General features: G+C 48.7%; 1 protein-coding gene across 1 annotated transcript in view; it reads right to left on the minus strand.

Annotated features, from left to right (window-relative positions):
* The window catches only part of SCN4A (sodium voltage-gated channel alpha subunit 4), a 104,067-nt gene that overhangs the window by 47,377 nt on the left and 36,076 nt on the right, over positions 1–20,614 (minus strand). The window contains exons 10-12 of the mRNA XM_034756257.1: positions 19,550–19,723; positions 18,541–18,897; positions 7,454–7,882 (exon numbers count right to left, since the gene is read on the minus strand). Of these exons, the coding sequence (XP_034612148.1) occupies positions 7,454–7,882; positions 18,541–18,897; positions 19,550–19,723 (960 nt within the window). The remainder of the gene's footprint in view (positions 1–7,453; positions 7,883–18,540; positions 18,898–19,549; positions 19,724–20,614) is intronic.

Here is a 20,614-nt window from a genome sequence, read left to right on the forward strand (position 1 = left end):
ATTGCCAGTGAACCGGAAAATCCATGATTCACTCACCTGCACATCTCACATAGCCAACGGAAGCCCTTCAAAGGCCTGGTATACAGGTGTGAAAATTCGATTGACCTAGCTATATTGCTCAGGACTATGAAATGTGGTTAGGTTGACACTGGCATCCGAAGAAGTGGGCTGTAGTCCACGGAAGCTTATGCTCAAATAAATTTGTTAGTCTCTAAGGTGCCACAAGTACTCCTGTTCTTTATAACCACCACTGTAGATGCAGCTGGATGGGCAGAAGAATTCTGTCGACCTAGCTACTGCCTCTCGGAGAAGTGGATTACCAACCCCTCCTGTCAACGTAGGAATCAGCTGCACTGCGGCATGGCAATGCTGTAGCAGTGCCTCTGTAGTGTAGCCGTACCCTGAGTCTCCAGAATGCACACGTCGTAGCTGTTCACTCTCTTGACATAGGCAAACCCCTCCATAACACTGATCAGTCCAGTAGCTTTTCTCCCTGCACAACAGATATGGTGGACCAAATTCAGTGCTCCATGAAAGCGGTCCCTGTTATGATCTGACAGACTGGTATAATTTCTAGGGCTGTCAAGTGATTAAAAAAATGAATCATGATTAATCGCACTGTTAAACAATAATAGAATACCATTTATTTCAATATTTTTGGATGTTTTCTACATTTTCAAATATATTGATTTCAGTTACAACACAGGATACAAAGTGTACAGTGCTCACTTTATATTTATTTTTGATTAGAAATATTTGCACTGTAAAAAATAAAAGAAATAGTGTTCTTCAATTCACCCAAGACGAGTACTGTAGTGCAATCTCTTTATCATGAAAGTTGAACTTATAAATGTAGAATTATGAACAAAAAATAATTGTGTTCAAAAATAAAAAACAACGTAAAACTTTAGCGCCTGCAAGTCCACTCAGTCCTATTTCTTGTTCAGCCAATCAAGTTTGTTTACATTTGCAGGAGATAATGCTGCCCATGTCACCTGAAAGTGAGAACAGGCGTTCGCATGGCACTTTTGTAGACGACGTCACAAGATATTCACATGCCAGATGCGCTAAAGATTCATATGTACCTTCATACTTCAACCACCATTCCAGAGGACATGCATCCATGCTGATGACGGGTTCTGCTCGATAACGATCCAAAGCAGTGCGGACCGACGCATGTTCATTTTCATCATCTGAGTCAGATGCCACCAGCAGAGGGCTGATTTTTTTATTTGGTGGTTCAGGTTCTGTAGTTTCTGCATCAGAGTGTTGCTCGTTTAAGACTTCTGAAAGCATGCTCCACGTCTCGTCCCTCTCAGATTTTGGACAGCACTTCAGATTTTTAAACCTTGGGTCAAGTGCTGTAGCTATCTTTAGAAATCTCACATTGGTACCTTCCTTGCGTTTTGTCAAATCTGCCATGGAAGTGTTCTTAAAATGAACAACATGTCTTGGGTCATCATCCGAGACTGCTATAAAATGAAATATATGGCAGAATAGAGGTAAAACAGCAGGAGACATACAATTCTCCCCCAAGGAGTTGAGTCACAAATTTAATTAATGCATTATTTTTTAACGAGCATCATCAGCATGGAAGCATATCCTCTGGAATGGTGGTCAAAGCATAAAGGGGCATACGAATCTTTAGCATATTTGGTATGTAAATACCTTGCAATGCTGGCTACAAAAGTGCCATGCGAACGCCTGTTCTCACTCTCAGGTGACATTGTGAATAAGAAGCAGGCAGCATTATCTCCCATAAATGTAAACAAATTCATTTGTCTTAGTGATTGGCTGAACAAGAAGTAGAACTGAGTGGACTTTTAGGCTCTAAAGTTTTACATTGGTTTCAGAGTAGCAGTCGTGTTAGTCTATATCCGCAAAAAGAACAGGAGTCCTTGTGGCACCTTAGAGACTAACACGTTTATTTGAGCATCAGCTTTCGTGGGCTACAGCCCACTTCTTCAGATGCATAGAATGGAACATATATTGAGGAGATATATATACACATACAGAGAGCATGAACAGGGGGAGTTTTACCTTGCTTTGTTTTTGAGTGCAGTTATGTAACAAAAAAAAAATCTACATTTGTAAGTTGCACTTTCACAATAAAGAGATTGCACTCCAGTACTTGTATGAGGTGAATTGAAAAATATGTTTTCTTTTGTTTATCATTTTTACAGTGCAAACATTTGTAATTAGAAATAATAATATAAAGTGAGCACTGTACACTTTGTATTCTGTGTTTTAACCGAAATAAATATTTTTGAAAATGTAGAAAAACATCCAACAATATTTTAAAAATTTCAATTGGTAGTCTATTGTTTAACAGTGTGATTAAAACTGCGATTAATTGTAATTAATTTTTTTAATCACAATTAATTTTTTGAGTGAATTGCATGAGTTAACTGCGATTAATCGACAGCCCTAGTAATTTTCCCTGGGCTTGTTTATTAGACTCATTTTCATGCAGGCTCAAATCTTAATAGGGTTTTTTCCTTGCTTGTCTCTCCATTGTTATGTTACTGCAGCCCATGTGATTCCCTGCGTCACACTCGCTGTCAGTGCCTTCTAGGGCATTAGCCAGCAACACAGACATCAGAAACCTTGTGACTTTTAGCTCTAAGATGCATCGTTTAACGATTACCCATGTTAAACTTCCTCCGCTTCGTCTCAGGCCCCCGTTGCCCCCATGCCATGGGAGCCTGGCTGCAGCTGATCCTTTCTAAGGTATTAACAGTGGATCCAATTTTAGTGGCGTCAGCAAATTTCACCACCTTCCCCCAAGTCATTTATAATCGAATTGGAAAGCTACATCCCTGGCACTGACTCTGCGGCCGCCCACTGGTATCTGCTGATATCAACAACGACCTGATGTCCTTTCAACCAGGTAGCTTTTGGGTTTATATCCCTGTACTCCACAGCAGCAGGGGTTCTCTGTGTATTAGTTAAATCACACTGTTTACAGGGTGCCATAATCACAGTCTATAAGTATTTACATGAGGAACAAATATTTAATAATGGGCTCTTTGGTCTAGCAGAGGAAGGTCTAACACGACCAGCTAAGGAGAGAAGAGAAGAATGAGGGGGGATTTGATAGCAGCCTTCAACTACCTGAAGGGGGGTTCCAAAGAGGATGGAGCTCGGCTGTTCTCAGTGGTGGCAGATGACAGAACAAGGAGCAATGGTCTCAAGTTGCAGTGGGGGAGGTCTAGGTTGGATATCAGGAAAAACTATTTCACTAGGAGGGTGGTGAAACACTGGAATGCGTTACCTAGGGAGGTGGTGGAGTCTCCTTCCTTGGAGGTTTTTAAGGCCCGGCTTGACAAAGCCCTGGCTGGGATGATTTAGCTGGGAATTGGTCCTGCTTTGAGCAGGGGGTTGGACTAGATGACCTCTTGAGGTCCCTTCCAACTCTGATATTCTATGATTCTATGATTCTATGACCCCATGGCTGAAAGTTGAGGCTAGACAGATTCAGACTGGAGATAAGGTGTATGTTTTTAACAGGGAGGGTAATTAACCATTGGAGCTGTTTAGCAAGGGTCATGGTGGATTCTCCATCACTGACAATATTTAAATCAAGATGGGATGTTTTTACTAAAAGACCTGCTCTAGTTCAAACAACAGTTATTTCAGGGAAGTTCTCTGGCTGTGTCGTACAGGAGGCCAGACTGTGTCATCACCGTGGCCCCTACTATGAATTTCCATTTGTAACCCATCTCCTTAGCAAGTCCCGCTGGGCTGCAGTTCATAAGAGATCCAGAATCTGACTTGGGGGATGGGGGTTCCTGGGTTTGTATGAGCCAGAAGCTCACACAGGGAAAAGGGTTGAAGTCTAAGAGGGTGTAAATGTCAAGGAGTCCAGGAGGAATTACCCAGAGTGTGAAAGGGGCCCAGGAGGGGGTTAGGATGAGAAGTGATGGGGAAAGGAAAGAAGGGAACATGTGGATCATCCCCAAGGGGTGGAAGCCCCCCGTACTGCAACATTAAAAAGAAGCCGGCCCCAAGCCAGGGGAACTGACTGTGCCCTTGGTTCTCACAGCTCCCGCAGGAGCCATGCTGCCAGGGGCTCCACGCAGCCCCACATCACAGAGGGGTGAGGAGCACAAAGGGCTGGGGAGGATGGGGCAAGAAATTGTTGGAGGCTGGATGAGCACTGATGAGGCAGGGTCTAGTGGAAAAAACAGTCTGTGATCATGTAATTAACGAGTGTCTCATGGTGTCTTCGCACAAGAGGGATGAATGAAAGTAGCACAAGCAGCCTTAATTCTGTCATTTACTAATTTCTGAGTGCTCGACATTGCAACCTGAATTGCATTTTTAACATAGGGCGTTTGTGTTTTAATGTCATTTCTTAAGTTTTTAAAAAAGTAAATAGAATAAACAGAAATTCCATCATGCAGAACCACGCTGTCACCAGTACAAGTAGCCATCAGGGCTAGAACTTTTAGACCCTCCAGCATTCAAGCTAATAGAATAACCGGTAGCAGTAGAAGGCTTGCCGGGGGATGAGACACATGCTTTGTCAGTAGGTTTCACAACTGCTGGCTGACACCAGAGGACTGCTGGGACTCAGGAATGTTGGGTTTGATTCCAAGTTCTGGAGAGGAGTGCGTTCTAGTGGTTATAACCTTTCTGCCCATGCTCCCTGCCCTTGCCTCCTCATCTGCTCCTATTCCTGCTCCTAGCCCCCATTCCTTATCCCTCTGCCTTAAAGAGAAGCTACTTCTTCCTTCATCTCCATGCTGCCGGGGCACCAGCTGGAGCAGCAACTTGAAGAGCACTGAGAGATGGTCTGCCTTCCTTCTTTCAGTTTCAGTGGATCAGCAGCTTCCAGCAGCCTGGAGGACCAATTGCACATAAAGTCTGGCTAAGCCCCTGCAGCCCTAGAAGGGAGCATGCTCAGTCACTCTGGGGGGATGGCACATGTGCAGCTAGGGTGACCAGATGTCCTGATTTTAGTGCAGTCCACTCATACCAAGGAGGCATGGGGGGCTGGAGCATGCTCAGTGTGGATGGAATATTTGGGAAATGTAGCTGCCAAACTAAGAAACCATTAGTGAACATGTACTTACTGTATTTGTCAGGGGCTTATCACTTGCCTGATTTTCATCGGGATGGCAAAAGGCACCTCGCTGACCTTAGGGCAACTCCCCTTACCAAATTTCAAGTTCAAAGCACAGAGGCCCTGGACCTTCTCAATGAAACAGTTGTAAGGATTTTTTAACATGGACAAACTGATGTATTAGTCCCTAATCTTATTCTTGGAAATGGCTGAACATTTTTTTGCAGAACTGTTCCAGAATAACTCCTCCTGAGGCATATGCCCAGCATGGAAAACTTTAGCCAGAAAGGTCACATTTTGGAACAGTTAGAAGCAACTGAAAATAGGGTCTTCTTACGGAGAGCGTCAGGCAACTTCAACTGTAGGTGGCACTACCAACTTTTCCTATAATGAGAGTCATGTGGCCAAATCCCAGTTCATTGCCTATCACATGGAGAACTTCTCCCTTGGTCTTTTAGGGCTGAGAAAAGAGGAATTTATCCCTATGAACAGCAATTGGGGGGAAAAATAAGGCCAAACATTTTGAGTCTGTTGCTTAAAGTTAAGCACCTAAAGAAGTGGCCAGGTTCTCAGAGGAGGAGCCCCAGCAGTGGCCACTGACTCCAACGGGGCCAAGTGTGGAAGGTGGTGGGTAAAAGCCACAGTCAGTGAGCACTCATCCTTGCCTAGTGACAGGTTGTCACATCCCACGGAGCCATCCAGAGGCAGCACTGCCTTTGTGATGAATGGAGTTAAGAGGTAGATGGGTACGGCGGAGTGTGCCCCTAGAGAGGACAATAGCTAAGAGCTGTCATATCCCAGTGGTTCTCTGCTGCTGCTGTAGAGTGTGCAACCTCTACAGGACAATTTTTTCCACCTGATTGTACCTAAAAAAGGGGAACAACCTGCTAAACTGCCCCCATCCCAAAACAGGATGTCGGGATAAACCTTCCTTCCACTCACCACTGTCTCTCATCCTTCTGACTTCTACTGCCGTGGGTTTGACCCAAGTACCAGTGGACTCCCAGTTGCAGACGCACTGGCATAAATAGACCATCTAACAGACATGCAGAATACTGTTTAATTGTATTGCTATGTTCCTATGCTGCACCCATCCCTGTGGGATCTGGGATCATGCAACACTAGAGCCGTGGCTTTCATAGCATAAAGCACAGCTCATTTTCCCACAGGGAGATGAAAAAAATGAAAGAAGAAGGAGACAACAAGGGAGCAGATGTTTCCATTTGGTTTTAGTCCAGGACTTTAACCACTGCAGAGACATATACTCCCTGCTCCCATCCCCACCCCAGACAGCAGAGCCGGAGACAGCCAGATGTTGCCATCACAAAGAATGTTCCTTTGGCCAGAAATGGCTCATACTCAGGGCTGCATAGCTCTGCCAGTTAGGAGAGAGATTTTTTGCTGATATCATTATGCTGGTAAAAGCTCTCTTGTAGATGCACTTAATCCAGGATAATGGTGCTTATACCAGGATAGCTTAGGACAGATCTACACTACACAGTTTTGGTGTCATAGCTATGTTGGTTAGGAGTGTGAAAAAATTACCCCCAACAGACAGGGCAAACCCCCTCATTTAGATGCAACTTACCCCTAGAAAGCAGAGTTGTTTGCCAGTGCAGTGCATGGCATTCAGGGCAGTGGTTTAACTAGATCGGCAAAGGATCTCCACGGTTAGAGCTCAACTGACAACACCACTGACGAGCAGACTAGCCCCCACTCCGGTTCCTCAGCTTCCATCAGTCCCCTGGCCTGAGCACTTCTACACCAGTATCATGGCGTCTGCACTAGAGTGGGGCTTTGCTGCTTTCTCTAGGCTGGTATAGTTAAAGCAGCAACATTTGTAAGTATAGACGAGGCCACAGTCTCACGTACCGAGTGACTTTTATAGACAGAGTTTCAGCCAAATGGTGACTAGCCATTATTGAGTATACTAGTGGGACAAAGATCCTGGCCAAATGCTCCTCTTCCGTCTGCTTATCTGAGTGGAGGAGGGGGCCCAGTTGGGGGTTGGTGAGTGGGGGGGGAGGTTTGGTTTGAAGTCTTCAGCATGATTCCTTCCTCCCCCACTTCCCCATGGTTGCCACTTAATGTTCAAAATGCAGGAAGAGTAAAGAGCTGCCTGGGGCAACTGCAATGATTTAGCAAACCTAGTGCATCTGCTCCTTTGTCTGCAGCACAGACCACTGACATCCCAGTTTGGGCAACTGAATGTGCATGCAATTCCCATCAGGCTTGTCGCTGCAGCCCTAGAAAACAATCCTGCAACATGCAATGCAAATCCCACTCCAGTCCCCCCTCTGCCTTGAATGGGAGTGCTGGACAACAGGACATGGCCCATTACCATCCGTGAGGCTGGCTGGCTAAAGCAAAGACGGATATGCCTACCTTGGTTTCTTCTGTGTCTGACTGAGTGCTCGTTTCTTCATCATAGAGGTCGGACTCCTCAGAGGCAATGGGCACTTGGACAGTCAGGTTGGGATTGTTAATGAAATTCATGTGGTCCAGCTCATCCACAAACAACTGTTCTTTCCCAGCTACTCCATCCATATACTCCGACTTGGAATCCTGGCCTGAATCCATGTGGTTTAGCACATAGTTGTCTTTCTTATTATCCTCTTGTTCCTCGGCTGGCTCTCTCTTCTCCTTCCACCGCAGGTGAAGTAGCATGAGGACAGTTCTCTTTACAAAGTCAATCGCCCTGGTAATCCTGCCAATAGCAATCTGCAAATTGTTCATCTCGCCATCATCATCAGAAGCCGCAAGGCTATCGGCGCTGAAGGAGCTCAGCAGCAAAGCTAAGAAAAGGTTCAGGACCTGGAGGGGACAAAAGCAAACAACAGGTTTCGTGTCAGACATGAGCACAGTCCTAGGGTCTAGATCAGGCAGGGATCTCAATATTTTCCATGGTGTGGACCACGCCTTACTAAGACAAAATCTCATATGGACACCACCCTCCCGTTTGTGACTGTGTGGACCTGACCCTCCCATCCACAATTGCATGTGGCCCTGACAGCAATTGCTACCCTCTGGAGGAGTCACAGTAGGAAACTGCAGATCCATTTGTAAGGGAAGGTCTTTGCAGCTTGGTTGACCCAGGTGATCAGCACCCAGGTCTGAGCATCCGGTGAGCCTAGCCCAAGAGTGAGCATCCTGGCTGCAAAGTGACGTGCCCTTTCTTGGCTGAGGCGCCCTGGAGTCTTTCCCATGCAGGTATCCATTGTGGGAGAACTCGTCTGTCCTGAGGGAGCGGGGGATTGTGAGAAGATAGCGCACTATTTTCCTGTGTCCTCACCGCAAAGCGGGTGGGTTCCAGCTCGAGTTAAAGCAGAGCCCAGGTTAAGTGCACTGTGCAGATATAGCTTCAGTATCTGTAATGCAACACAGTGTGGTGTTGCTTCTGTAAAAAGGTCTGTCACCCCATCGCCTCCTGCTGTTCTGTGCTGCTATTTCGTCTCCATGCCCAATCTCCCCTGCCTGGTCTGTTCCCAGAACTGGTGCCTTTCTTCCCATGTTCCCTTGGACATGCTGCCCAGCTGCCTCATTCCTTCCTCCCTAGTTGGGAATTGGTCCTGCTTTGAGCAGGGGGTTGGACTAGATGACCTCTTGAGGTCCCTTCCAACCCTGATATTCTATGATTCTATGATTCTCCCCTGCTGGTGGCCCCCATTTCTCCTTCTTGGTTCCATCTGCCTTTCCAGCCCCACAGGCTCTCCTCGGCAGTGAAGAGCCTGAGAGCTGTAGAAGCAACTGGAGATGAAGGGAGAAAAACCAGCACCATGTGACCAGACAGCTCTCCACAGACCACTGGCTCCATGTGTAACACCAACAGATCCCGGTCGTCATCGGGCGGGATTGATCTGGGACCTCTGGAGCTTAGTGCATGAGCCTCTACAGCATGAGCTAAAAGGCAACTGCCTCTTCGCTAAGGCCACAGAGCAAACTCATTAATCTCTCTAAGTGAGCTTGGTGCCACCAGATGGGATAGAACACCACACCCAGGAGGTGTGTGGGTTACACTGGCACCACACTTTGGCTCCCTCCTGAACCAGCAGAAGTAACATAGGCCCTGAGTCAAGCATGTGTCCGACATTCAGTATGTGAGTGGTTCACTACTCTACTAGAACTATTCACAGAGTTGTAGCAGGGTCACCAACTCTCACGATTTTATCATGATTCTCACGATATTTGGTGGTTTTTTGTAAATCCCCAGCTCCTGGATCACATGATTACATGGGAATCTTGGCTTTTATTTCAATGAAAGTGAGCTTCTAGCCCTCATAGCTACAGAGAAAAGCTTCAAAATGTGGCCCGGGTGCCTCCACTGAGCATTTTTCACCCCATCAATGAGGACTAACAACTTACTTTTCATTTTTTGTTTGCAATGTTGTTGTAGCTGTGTTGGCCCCAGGATATGAGAGAGAAGTTGGGTGAGGCAATACCTTTTATTGGACCAGCTTCTGTTGGCGAGAGAGACAAGCTTTTGAGCTGCACAGAGCTCTTCTTTGCTGTCTCTTTCACCAACAGAAGTTGATCCAATTAAAGATATTACAGCACTCACCTTGTATCTCTTTTAAATTTTTGTAATACAAGCTGAGATTCATGTGGACTCACGTGACTCCAGAAGCTGGAGCTTACAAAACCAAAACCAATAGCGTGAGACTCATGATAACTCAACTCGGGAGAGTTGGTAATGCTGCAGTGCTCAAGGACCGCCCTGGGTCATCCATGGGAGACTGAAAGTGTGAGAGTTTTCAAAACAGGTGAATGTTGCATGAACCTTTTGGTACAAAGAGGCTTTTCCTTGCACTGGGCACAGAACCATCCAATTCATGCATTCATCTGTTTCTTTATGGATCTGCACTCCTGGCAACCCCTAGCATTCAAAAATCCTGAATTAACCTAATGGGAGCAAGCTCCATGACTTCCCACCATCCTTGTCTTGACTCATCACCTTGGGTGGAGCTTTGGGGGCTAAGGAGCGGTGCCCCAGGCCCTAATCTACTGGTGATTGCTCCCCTCCACACTGCGCAGTAGTGAAGACCATGGGGCCCTACGCACGGACCCTCTCATGGGATGCCCTGCCTCAGTCCCATATTGCACTGGCTGCATTCCCACCATCGTCTTCGCTCCAGAGGACGCCCCATTGCACAAAGAGCTAATTGGTCCAACCACAGCTTTTGCACCAGTATCGTGCATGGGGCCGAATCCAGCGACTCTGACCCTCCCCAGAGAAAGGCTAGCCTCGCTGCGCAATGGGAGCGGCTGGTGCTTTACAGGGTACAGCATCCGAAGAAGTGGGCTGTAGCCCACGGAAGCTTATGCTCTAATAAATTTGTTAGTCTCTAAGGTGCCACAAGGACTCCTGTTCTTTTTGAGGGTACAGCAGCATCGCCCAGAACGTGAAATGCATTTGCTGTGAAAAACTGACCCCTCCAGTCCAGCCCCCACAGCTGTTGATGTTTGTGCCTCCCGGTGCCAGGAGCACATTTGAGAAGGGAATTAGCTGCTATTCAAGGTCACTGCTGTTTTCGCATGGCTCATGCCATATGACTTAAACAGAGTCTTTAAATAAATCCCGGGGACCACACCAGTTTAATACTCACGTTAAGTACCAATTACAGCTAATCATTTCTGTTGCCGTTGTCTCCGGAGTGTTTCGGCAGGAGTTGATTACCTTGTCACCTGAGTGACTTCCTCCCTTCCCCCTTTAATAATGCCAAAGGAAATGCCCAAAGTGTCATTACTAGTAAAGGGCAATGGCATTATCTGGGGGGAGGGCTCCATAAATATACATCACTGTAGCCAGAATGCTTAGTTTATACATCACCTGGTTTATGCTCCAGGACCTGAAACACAGTACTGGGCTGATTTCCCTACGCACAGCCCAGGCTGCGCCCCTTTCCCTGGGACTCTGCAGAAGTGGCTGCTCGAGCTCGGTGGGCTGTTGTGGGTCTTAAGCGCGGAGCAGCCACCCTCTGAGGCTTGGTCTCCCACGGGAAATCAGGTTGATTGCTAGTGGGGCTTAGGGTGACGAGATGTCCCGATTTTATAGGGACAGTCCCAATTTGGGGGGCTTTTTCTTATATAGCCACCTATTACCCCCTCACCCTCGTCCCGATTTTTTACACTTGCTATCTGGTCACCTTATGGGGCTTCAGTGTGAGCACTCTGCAACCTGGGGAAGGGGCATCCTGCCCCCTCTCCATGCAGTAATAAGGCACAAACCAGTGAATCGAAATTCAGGATTCAGGAAAAGCCATGACATTGCAGCCCCTCCCCTGCCTCCAGCACTGCCCTCTGCAGTGTCAGCACCCAGGCCTGATGGCGCTCGTTATGCATCTCACACCCTGTCTCGCACTGATCCACCGGCCAGCTCTGGGGCTGTGCCTGGCATGGAACCTGAGCTGTGACTTTCCATCCTGGAGGTGAGCTCAGCCACACTGACAGATCCCAGAGCTGCCCAACCCCACTGGCCTCCAGGGCCTTCTGCCCTCTTATACCAGGGTTGAATTTGGCCCCCGGGGAGCTGTGGGGGCCCCAGGATGGCAGGAACATCTTTAGTGATGCCCACAAAGTGCCGTGACGCAGAAGGAGATGCAGTCAGCTCTCTCCTAGATAGTTTTCAAAGTGAATTCCAACAGGCTTACACAATTCTGAGAAGTAATAGAAGCAATTAGACAAGCCACCAGGATGCCTGCTGCCGCCTTGCTCCTTTGGAGGAGAGAACAGGACCCATGCAGCCAGTAAAATAACTTTCAAAGCCAGCGGGTAGAAGGGGACCAAGGTTAGAAAGGATTTCACACTTCCCTGGAACTTAGGGGTTACATGTGCAATTCAGGAATGGTATCAGAGAAGTGAGCAGCTCGGTCATCGAGGGAGGTAAACAAGGGGGCGGAGGAGATGCAGCCTCTGGCTGCACGGCTCCCGTGTGGAAATCCAACAGAAGGGGGCGCTGTGGAGAGGAGGAAAATGAGGGGAAATACAGGGTGTATTGGGGAGGTGTCAGGATTTGTCATGTGGATGAGGGTGGGAAGGAGAGCAGGTGACATTTCTGTGCTAATCGTTTTTTTACCAAAAAATGCAATTTTAGGTCGAATTCAGTGACTAGTTTCTGCCGAAACAAAATGGAAAAACCTGTAAATGTCCAAACGAAACATTTCAACATGTCACTTCGGAAAGCCGTTTCGTTTCAATGTTGACCTACATTTTGTTTAAAAAATATCGCAAACATTTCAAACCCTTTGAAAATTAAATGAAATGGTTCATTTGACCCCAGAGTAAATCATTTGGAGTTTTGTTTCAGCCCAAAAAACCAAAAATGTATCATTTTGGTTTCATCCAGAATGCCTTTTAAAAAAAACCATTTCAGTTCGCCCAGTAAGTGAGAAAAGCTGGAACTCGCCCAGCTCAAGAGCGGAGGGAAGGGAAGGTAGGGAAGGACCTGCCCATTGCAAAGGTATCTAGTGCCTCGGGGGGATGGTGATGCTGTATGGAATATGGGCGACCATTTATAATATTATCAATACCAAATTGCAATGACTCTTATACCAGATATGCCACGTAAGGTAACCGTGGAAAAGGTATGATTTCCTAAACACGATAAGCTTGTTTATATGTAAGAGAGAAGTATGATTGCTCAGAGCTCCAGTATGAAACTGGAGAAAAGCCTGTTGAGAGTCTTTGGGTTAAGTTTAGAGGTGAGAGCAACCAGGGTGATGTCGTGGTGGGCGTCTGCTATAGACCATCAGACTAGGAGGATGAGATAGACGAGGCTTTCTTCAAACAACAGACGTTTCCAGATCACAGGCCCTGGTTCTCATGGGGGACTTCAATCACCCTGACATCTGCTGGGAGAGCAATACAGCAGTGCACAGACAAGCTTTTGGAGAGTGTTGGGGACAACTTCCTGGTGCAAGTGCTGGAGGAACCAACTAGGGGCCGTGCTCCTCTTGACCTGCTGTTCACAAACAGGGAAGAATTGGGAGGGGAAGTAGAAGTGGGTGGCAACCTGGGCAGCAGTGACCAGGAGATGGTTGTGTTCAGGATCCTGAAAAAAGGAAGAAAAGAGAGCAGCAGAATACGGACTCTGGACTTCAGAAAAGCAGGCTTTGGCTCCCTCAGGGAACTGATGGGCAGGAACCCATGAGAGGCTAATATGAGGGGGAAAGGAACCCAGAGAGCTGGCTGTATTTTAAAGAAGCCTTATTGAGGGCACAGGAACAAAGCATCCCAATGTGCAGAAAGAATAGCAAATATGGCAGGCGACCAGCTTGGCTTAACAGTGAAATCTTCAGTGAGCTTAAACCCAAAAAGGAAGCTTACAAGAAGTGGAAACTTGGACAGATGACTAGGGAGGAGTATAAAAATATTGCTCAAGCATGCAGGGGTGTAATCAGGAAGGCCAAAGCACAACTGGAGTTACAGCTAGCAAGGACTGTGAAGGGTAACAAGAAGGGTTTCTACAGGTATGTTAGCAACAAGAAGACGGTCAAGGAAAGTGTGGGACCCTTACTGAATGGGGGAGGCAACCTAGTGACAGGTGATGTGGAAAAGCTGAAGTACTCAATGCTTTTTTTTGCCTCGGTCTTCACAGACAAGATCAGCTCCCAGACTGCTGCACTGGGCAACACAGTATGGGGAGGAGATGAGCAGCCCTCAGTGGTGAAGGAACAGGTTAAGGACTATTTAGAAAAGCTGGACATCCACAAGTCCATGGGTCCAGATCTAATGCATCCAAGGGTGCTGAGGGAGTTGGCTGATGTGATTGCAGAGTCATTAGCCATTATCTTTGAAAACTAGTGGCGATCAGGAGAGGTCCCAGATGATTGAAAAAAGCAAATACAGTGCCCATCTTTAAAAAGGGAAGAAGGAGAATCTGGGGAAATACAGCATCACCTCAGTTCCTGGAAACATCATGGAGCAGGTCCTCAAGGAATCCATTTTGAAGCACTTGGAGGACAGGAAGGTGATCAGGAACAGTCACCAAGGGCAAGTCATGCCTGACCAACCTGATTGCCTTCTATGATGAGATAACTGGCTCTGTGGATATGGAGAAAGTGGTGGACATGATATATCTTGACTATAGCAAAGCTTTTGATACAATCTCCCATAGTATTCTTGCCAGCAAGTTAAAAAAGAATAGATTGGCTGAATGGACTATAAGATGGATAGAAAGCTGGTTGGATCATCAGGCTCAATGGGTAGTGATCAACGACTCGATGTCTAGTTAGCAGCCGGTATCAAGTGGAGTTCCCCAGGAGTCGGTCCTGGGGATGGTTTTGTTCAACATCTTCATTAATGATTAGGATGATGGGATGGATTGCACCCTCAGCAAGTTCCCGGATGACACTAAGCTGCGGGGAGAAGTAGATTTTCTGGAGGTTAGGGATAGGATCTAGAGTGACCTAGACAAATTGGAGGATTGGGCCAAAAGAAATCTGATGAGGTTCAACAAGGACAAGTGCAGAGTCCTGCACTTAGTACGGAAGAATCCCAGGCACTGCTACAGACTGGGGACCGAGAGGCTAGGAAGCAGTTCTGCAGAAAAGGACCTGGGGATTACAGTGGACAAGAAGCTGGATATGAGTCAGCAGTGTGCCCTTGTTGCCAAAAAGGCTAACGGCATATTGGGCTGCATTACTAGGAGCATTGCCAGCAAATCGAGGGAAGTGATTATTCCCCTCTATTTGGTACTGGTGAGGCCACATTTGGAGTATTGAGTCCAGTTTTGGACTCCCCGCTACAGAAAAGATGTGGACGAATTGGAGAGAGTCCAGCGGAGGGCAACGAAAATGATTAGGGAGCTGGGGCACATGACTTACGATGTGAGGCTAAGGGAACTGGGCTTATTTAGTCTGCAGAAGAGAAGAGTGAGGGGGGATTTGATAGCAGCTTTCAACTACCTGAAGGGGGGTTCCAAAGAGGATGGAGCTCGGCTATTCTCAGTGGTGGCAGATGACAGAACAAGAAGCAATGGTCTCAAGTTGCAGTGGGGGAGGTCTAGGTTGAATATTAGGAGGGTGGTGAAGCACTGGAATGGGTTCCCTAGGGAGGTGGTGGACTCTCCATCTTTAGAGGTTTTTAAGGCCCGGCTTGACAGAGCCCGGCTGGGATGATTTAGTTGGGGTTGGTCCTGCTTTGAGCAGGGGGTTGGACTAGATGACCTTCTGAGGTCTGTTCCAACCCTAATCTTCTATGATTCTATACGCTTATATGAATGTATCATCTTTGTATCATGAGTTATAAATATGTGTGGTATATTGATATCTCAAACTTGTGCTGTGCAGCTGGGTGACACCCACAGACAGATTGGCATCAGCACTGTCCAGCCTGTTCGATAGCCCATCATGGGAAATCATCTATACAATGAACCCATTGAGAGAAGCCAGGGGCTATGCCTATGAATCAGCAGGACATGGCCGTGGACATGGGACTCCATGTGCTCTTCCATGCCATGTGCTGTGAGCTTGTGTTTGGGACAAAGGATGCACAAGCCACATGACAATTGGCAAAGATATAAAAAGGCAGCTGCATCACCTCCTTTTCATCTTCAATCCTGCTTCTCAGCTCTCGAGTAACTTCTCTACAAACTGAAGCTTTGAACGAAGGACTGACAGACCTATCCAAGCTGTGGATGTGTTCCAGAGGGACTTCACAAGCCAGCAAACTCACCAATGCTGCTAAGAACCTGATATGTGGACTCTGAAGTCATATATATGTATCTGATTGCTTGACTATTTAACAACTCTTTTCTCGTTCTTTTCTTTTACAATAAAACCAGGGCCAGCTCTAGGTTTTCTGCCGCCCCAAGCGGCGGGGAAAAAAAAAAGGCAGATCAGCGGCAGCACCATTCTTCGGCGGCAGTTCGGCAGTGGGTCCTTCGCTCCCTCTCTTCCTCTTCGGTGGCACTTTGGCAGCAGCTCAAGGTGAGGGACTGAGGGACCCGCCGCCGAATTCCCGCCGAAGACCCAGATGGGCTGCCCCAATGGTGGACAGAGTGCCGCCCCTTTGTATTGGCTGCCCCAAGCACCTGCTTCCTTCGTTGGTGCCTGGAGCCGGCCCTGAATAAAACTGTTAGTTTTAGATACTAAAGGATTGGCTGGCAGCGTGGCAGTTTGGGTAAGATCCAAACCAATTTGCTGATTGTGAGCTGGTGACTGGAATGTAATAAAGGGGGCTGTGTGATTTCTTGATAACCAGTGTGGGGGATCAGGGGCACAGTCTGCGACTGGTTGGTGAATTTAACTACAGTGTTAACCACCAGTTTTGGGGGAATCAGCTCTCCTTTTTGAAGCCTGCCTTGGCCTTGGCATTTCCAGTGTGGGCTACTCTAAGCACCTCGGGTCACAGGGATATCACAGAGTTTAAGGCCACAAGGGACCACCAAATTATCCAGTCTGACCTCCTATGCATCGCAGGTCACTGACACCACCCAGCACCCGCATGCTGAACCCAGTAACCAAAATTAAACCAAAATATCACAGCCCACTGGAGACTAAGGTATTGTGTGCCCCAGGCAGAAAATAGAAGGGACTGAGATGTGCCAATGTTGAAGGCCCCTGCAGTGGCAGGGAACTGATGAAGTGAGCTACACCCAGAGGATACAATCCAGGCCTAGCTTTAAACCACAGCACCCGCCTGCCACGTGATGTGCCCAGCAGCTTGAGAGAACGTTTAGAGCAGATGGAGCCTCCGTTGCTTTTGCTAGAGGAGAGGCTGGGGAATGGCACAAACGAAACACCCAGGCTGGATGAAACCAGGAACCTCGGTGCCCTACCAGAAGAGGGATGGTCCGGGAAGACCCAGCTTGGTGAAGATGAGCACAAAGAGACCACCCAGACAAAGGGGCTTGGTGGAAATAGACACGGGGACGCACTCATCTGCCTCACCACAAGAGGTCACAAAAAGGGGCAGGTAGGCTTTAAAATTCACCCAGGGGGCGCAGAGGGGAGGGAACAACTGCTCATGGGATGTTCTTTTCTGCCCCAGAGTCCACTTCTAGCCACCCTTGCCCCAAAGTCCACCATCCCCCCCTGCAAAACAGACTAGACCCCTCCCCAGCCCTAGCCATCGTGCACACACCCAGCTGTTGGATGGGGGCTGCCCAAAAGCTGCCAGGCCCCTTACAGCGCTTTTGTCTACCCATACGTGGACTGAAGCCAGGCACTCTGAGACACAGCCTCTCCTTGTGTGCCGCCCCCAAAGCTCTGTTCAACAGGGACATGGAGATCAACAGAGCCCAGGGGCAAACCTGAGGAGGCGGGAGGCAGGGCATTCCCTGGGCTGTGGAATCCGCTGCTGGTCCTGAGCAGCTGAGCCAGAGTCCTGCCCCCAAGGGGTAATGCCCCAAACTCCTGCCATTAGATTCCAAGACCAGAAGGGACTGTTGTGATCACCTGTATAGCCCAGGCCAGGGGACTGACCCAGAATACATTCCTAGAGCAGATCTTCTAGAAAAGCATCCAGTCTTGAGATTGCCACGCCCTTTCGCCCACAAGCCAACGCTGCAACATGGCCCCAGTCAAGTGCTGCTAGAAATAAACAGCCTGGAGCACAGGGCAGGAGTTAGGTGGTGTGGTCATGGGATGGAGCCCTAAGTTCTAGTCTTGGTTCTACCAGGAGAGAGATATCTCAGTGGTTTGAGCATTGGCCTGCTAAACCCAGGGTTGTAAGCTCAATCCTTGAGGGGGCCCACTTAGGGATCTGGGGCAAAATCAGTACTTGGTCCTGCTAGTGAAGGCAGGGGGCTAGACTCAATGACCTTTCAGCTCTATGAGATAGGTATATCATGGGGATGGAAGGGACCTCAGGAGGTCATCTAGTCCAACCCCCTACTTAAAGCAGGAGCAATCCCCAGACAGATTTTTGCCCCAGAGCCCTAAATGGCCCCCTCAAGGATTGAACTCACAACCCTGGGTTTAGCAGGCCAATGCTCAAACCACTGAGCTATCCCTCCCCACCAATAGATGGTATCGCCATATATACCACCCTAGTCCTGGTTCTTTCTCTAGGACATTGGCAAGTCCTGTCTCCCTGTGCCTTAGCTTTCCCTCTCTTTGTTTGAATTGTAAGCTCTTCAAAGCAGGGACTGTCTTTTGCTCTGTGTTTGTACAGCAGCTAGCGCAATGGGCCTAAACCTCAGCTGGTGCCTATATGGGCTACTGTCAGATAAGTAATGCAGGACTGTTGTACTTCTGTACATTTGTAATGGGGCACAGATCCTGTAGGGATGGCGCCTTGGATATGTTTATCCTAATAACAATACTAACTGGTGGCTGGGCAGCTAGAGAGTGAGGAGCCGAGAGCGAGTATTTGATGGCTTGGGCGTCTTCCTTACATGGATTTCAGATAAGAACACAGGAACATAAGAATGGCCATACTGGGTCAGACCAAAGATCCATCTAACCCAGTATCCATTGCTCTCCCTTTGGTCCCATTTTATCAACGGACGCTACCATGAACCAGCAACTCACCACGAGGTTCCCGATGACCATGACCATCAAGAAGACAATGAGGCACATGGGCTGGCCAGCCACCTGCATGCAGTCCCACATGGTCTCGATCCACTCCCCGCACAGGATGCGGAAGATGATGAGGAAGGCATGGAAGAAGTCGTGCATGTGCCAGCGGGGCAGCGTGCAGTCCAGAGAGATCTTGCACACGCACTCCTTATAGCTCTTCCCAAACAGCTGCATGCCCACCACGGCAAAGATGAAGACGATGATGGCCAGTACCAGGGTGAGGTTTCCTAGAGCCCCCACGGAGTTGCCGATGATCTTTATGAGCATGCTGAGGGTTGGCCAGGACTTGGCAAGCTTGAAAACACGCAACTGCAAGGAGATGGAAACAGAAACCTTGATTGGCCTGTGGAACTCATTGCCACAAGATATCACTGACATCAAGAGGATGCAGGATTCTGAGTGATAGCATTCAAATAGTATCCAGAGTGACAGTGGTAAATACTAAAAACACAAGTGTTTTGGAAGGGGTACAAAGCTTCCACGCCTAACCCAACCTCTAACCACTGTGGGTTAGGAGGAAACTGTCATGGGGCAGATAGCTAACTACCTTCTGCATGGCTTCCTGCATCTTTCACTGTAGCATCTGGTGCTGGCCTCTGACAGAGACAGGACACTGGTCTGGACGGACCTCGGGTCTGATCCAGCCAGCCTGGCTGTTCCTATATTAGCTCAGAGGGAATGCAGATGTCCCTGTGAGTTTAGCTACTGCCCCAATAAGGCTAGGGGAGCTGCTGTTGCCATTTCATCTAAAATGGACAGTACAGACATGCCTTCCTCGCACCCGCCATGCTAACAGCTCCGCCAGGGCACGCGGAACGTTCGACCTGGGCTGCATCAGCCTGATCTTTGAACCCAATGTGATTCAGTGAGCGTCACCGCCCGGGAGTTAGAAATGACCCTTCTCTGGATATGGCACTTGCCATGAAGCCCCTCAGCACAGCAGAGCCACTGGGCAACCTACCAGGCGGAAGGATCGGAGCACAGAGAGCCCCTGCACATTGGCCAGGCCCAGCTCCACCAAGCTCAGGGTGACAATGATGCTGTCAAATATGTTCCACCCCTGCTGGAAGTAGTCGTAGGGATCCAGGGCTATGAGCTTTAGCACCATCTCCGCGGTGAAGATCCCAGTGAAGACCTTTGAAAACAGACCCCGTTAGTGCTCATCACACAATCTGCACATCACAGTGCCCCGAGGGAGGGGGATGGGCCCAAGGGGGATCTAGCACCAGAGCCCACCCCGGCATAGAAAGCAGCAGTGGGCAGCTGACTGAGATCATGCCACGGCACAAGAGGGCCTGATCCAAAGCCTACAGAGTCTGCGCTGCTGCCAATGGACCCTGGCTTGGGGCCTTAATGCAGTGCACTCTGGCCCCCGGTGCTGACCACCCGTCACATGAACATTCAGTGCCTTTCCTTTCAGGGCATATGACCAAAGCTACAGGTGCTGCCGCAGCTCCCCCTGACTTTGTTGTGTAAAAGTACGGGCTCAGGGCCATCTCCTGCATCGCCTCCAGGCTGGTTTCGGGGTGTGCTGAACAAGGCAGGACTGGGCCAGCCCTCGCCCACCCCGTCCCCAGTTATGATAGGGATCACAGGGCTCGCCATAGGGCTCGGCCTCACACATGGATGGGAAAGCAGGTTTGCGTTTTAGCACGTCTGAGGGCATAGAAACAGCACAGATCCAGAAGAGGGAGGCTCCATCCTGCGACAGCCCCTTGGCCCTTACCCAACCTGGGAACAATTCCTCCCATGCGGTCCCTGGCAATGGGGGCAGGCCAATGGCAGGGCCAGAGCACACAGCGCTGTGGGGATTCTGAGCAATGGCAGAGCTCCTCCGAGGCAGCCCAGGCAGGGCGGAGGTAACTTACAGCAGACCTCCAGGGGCTAGTTACACTGGGGGCCGGTCACTCCCAGAGCAGCCCAGGGTTAAAGAGCTGCAAGTTTGGTGCTGTGCCTCTGAGAGTCTGTCTGCACTGCTGTTGGGCGGTGCGACGGCAACATGCATCAACATATCCGAGTCAGCTTC

This window comes from Trachemys scripta, chromosome 23, assembly GCF_013100865.1.
Source record: "Trachemys scripta elegans isolate TJP31775 chromosome 23, CAS_Tse_1.0, whole genome shotgun sequence".
Taxonomy (NCBI): Eukaryota; Metazoa; Chordata; order Testudines; family Emydidae; genus Trachemys; species Trachemys scripta.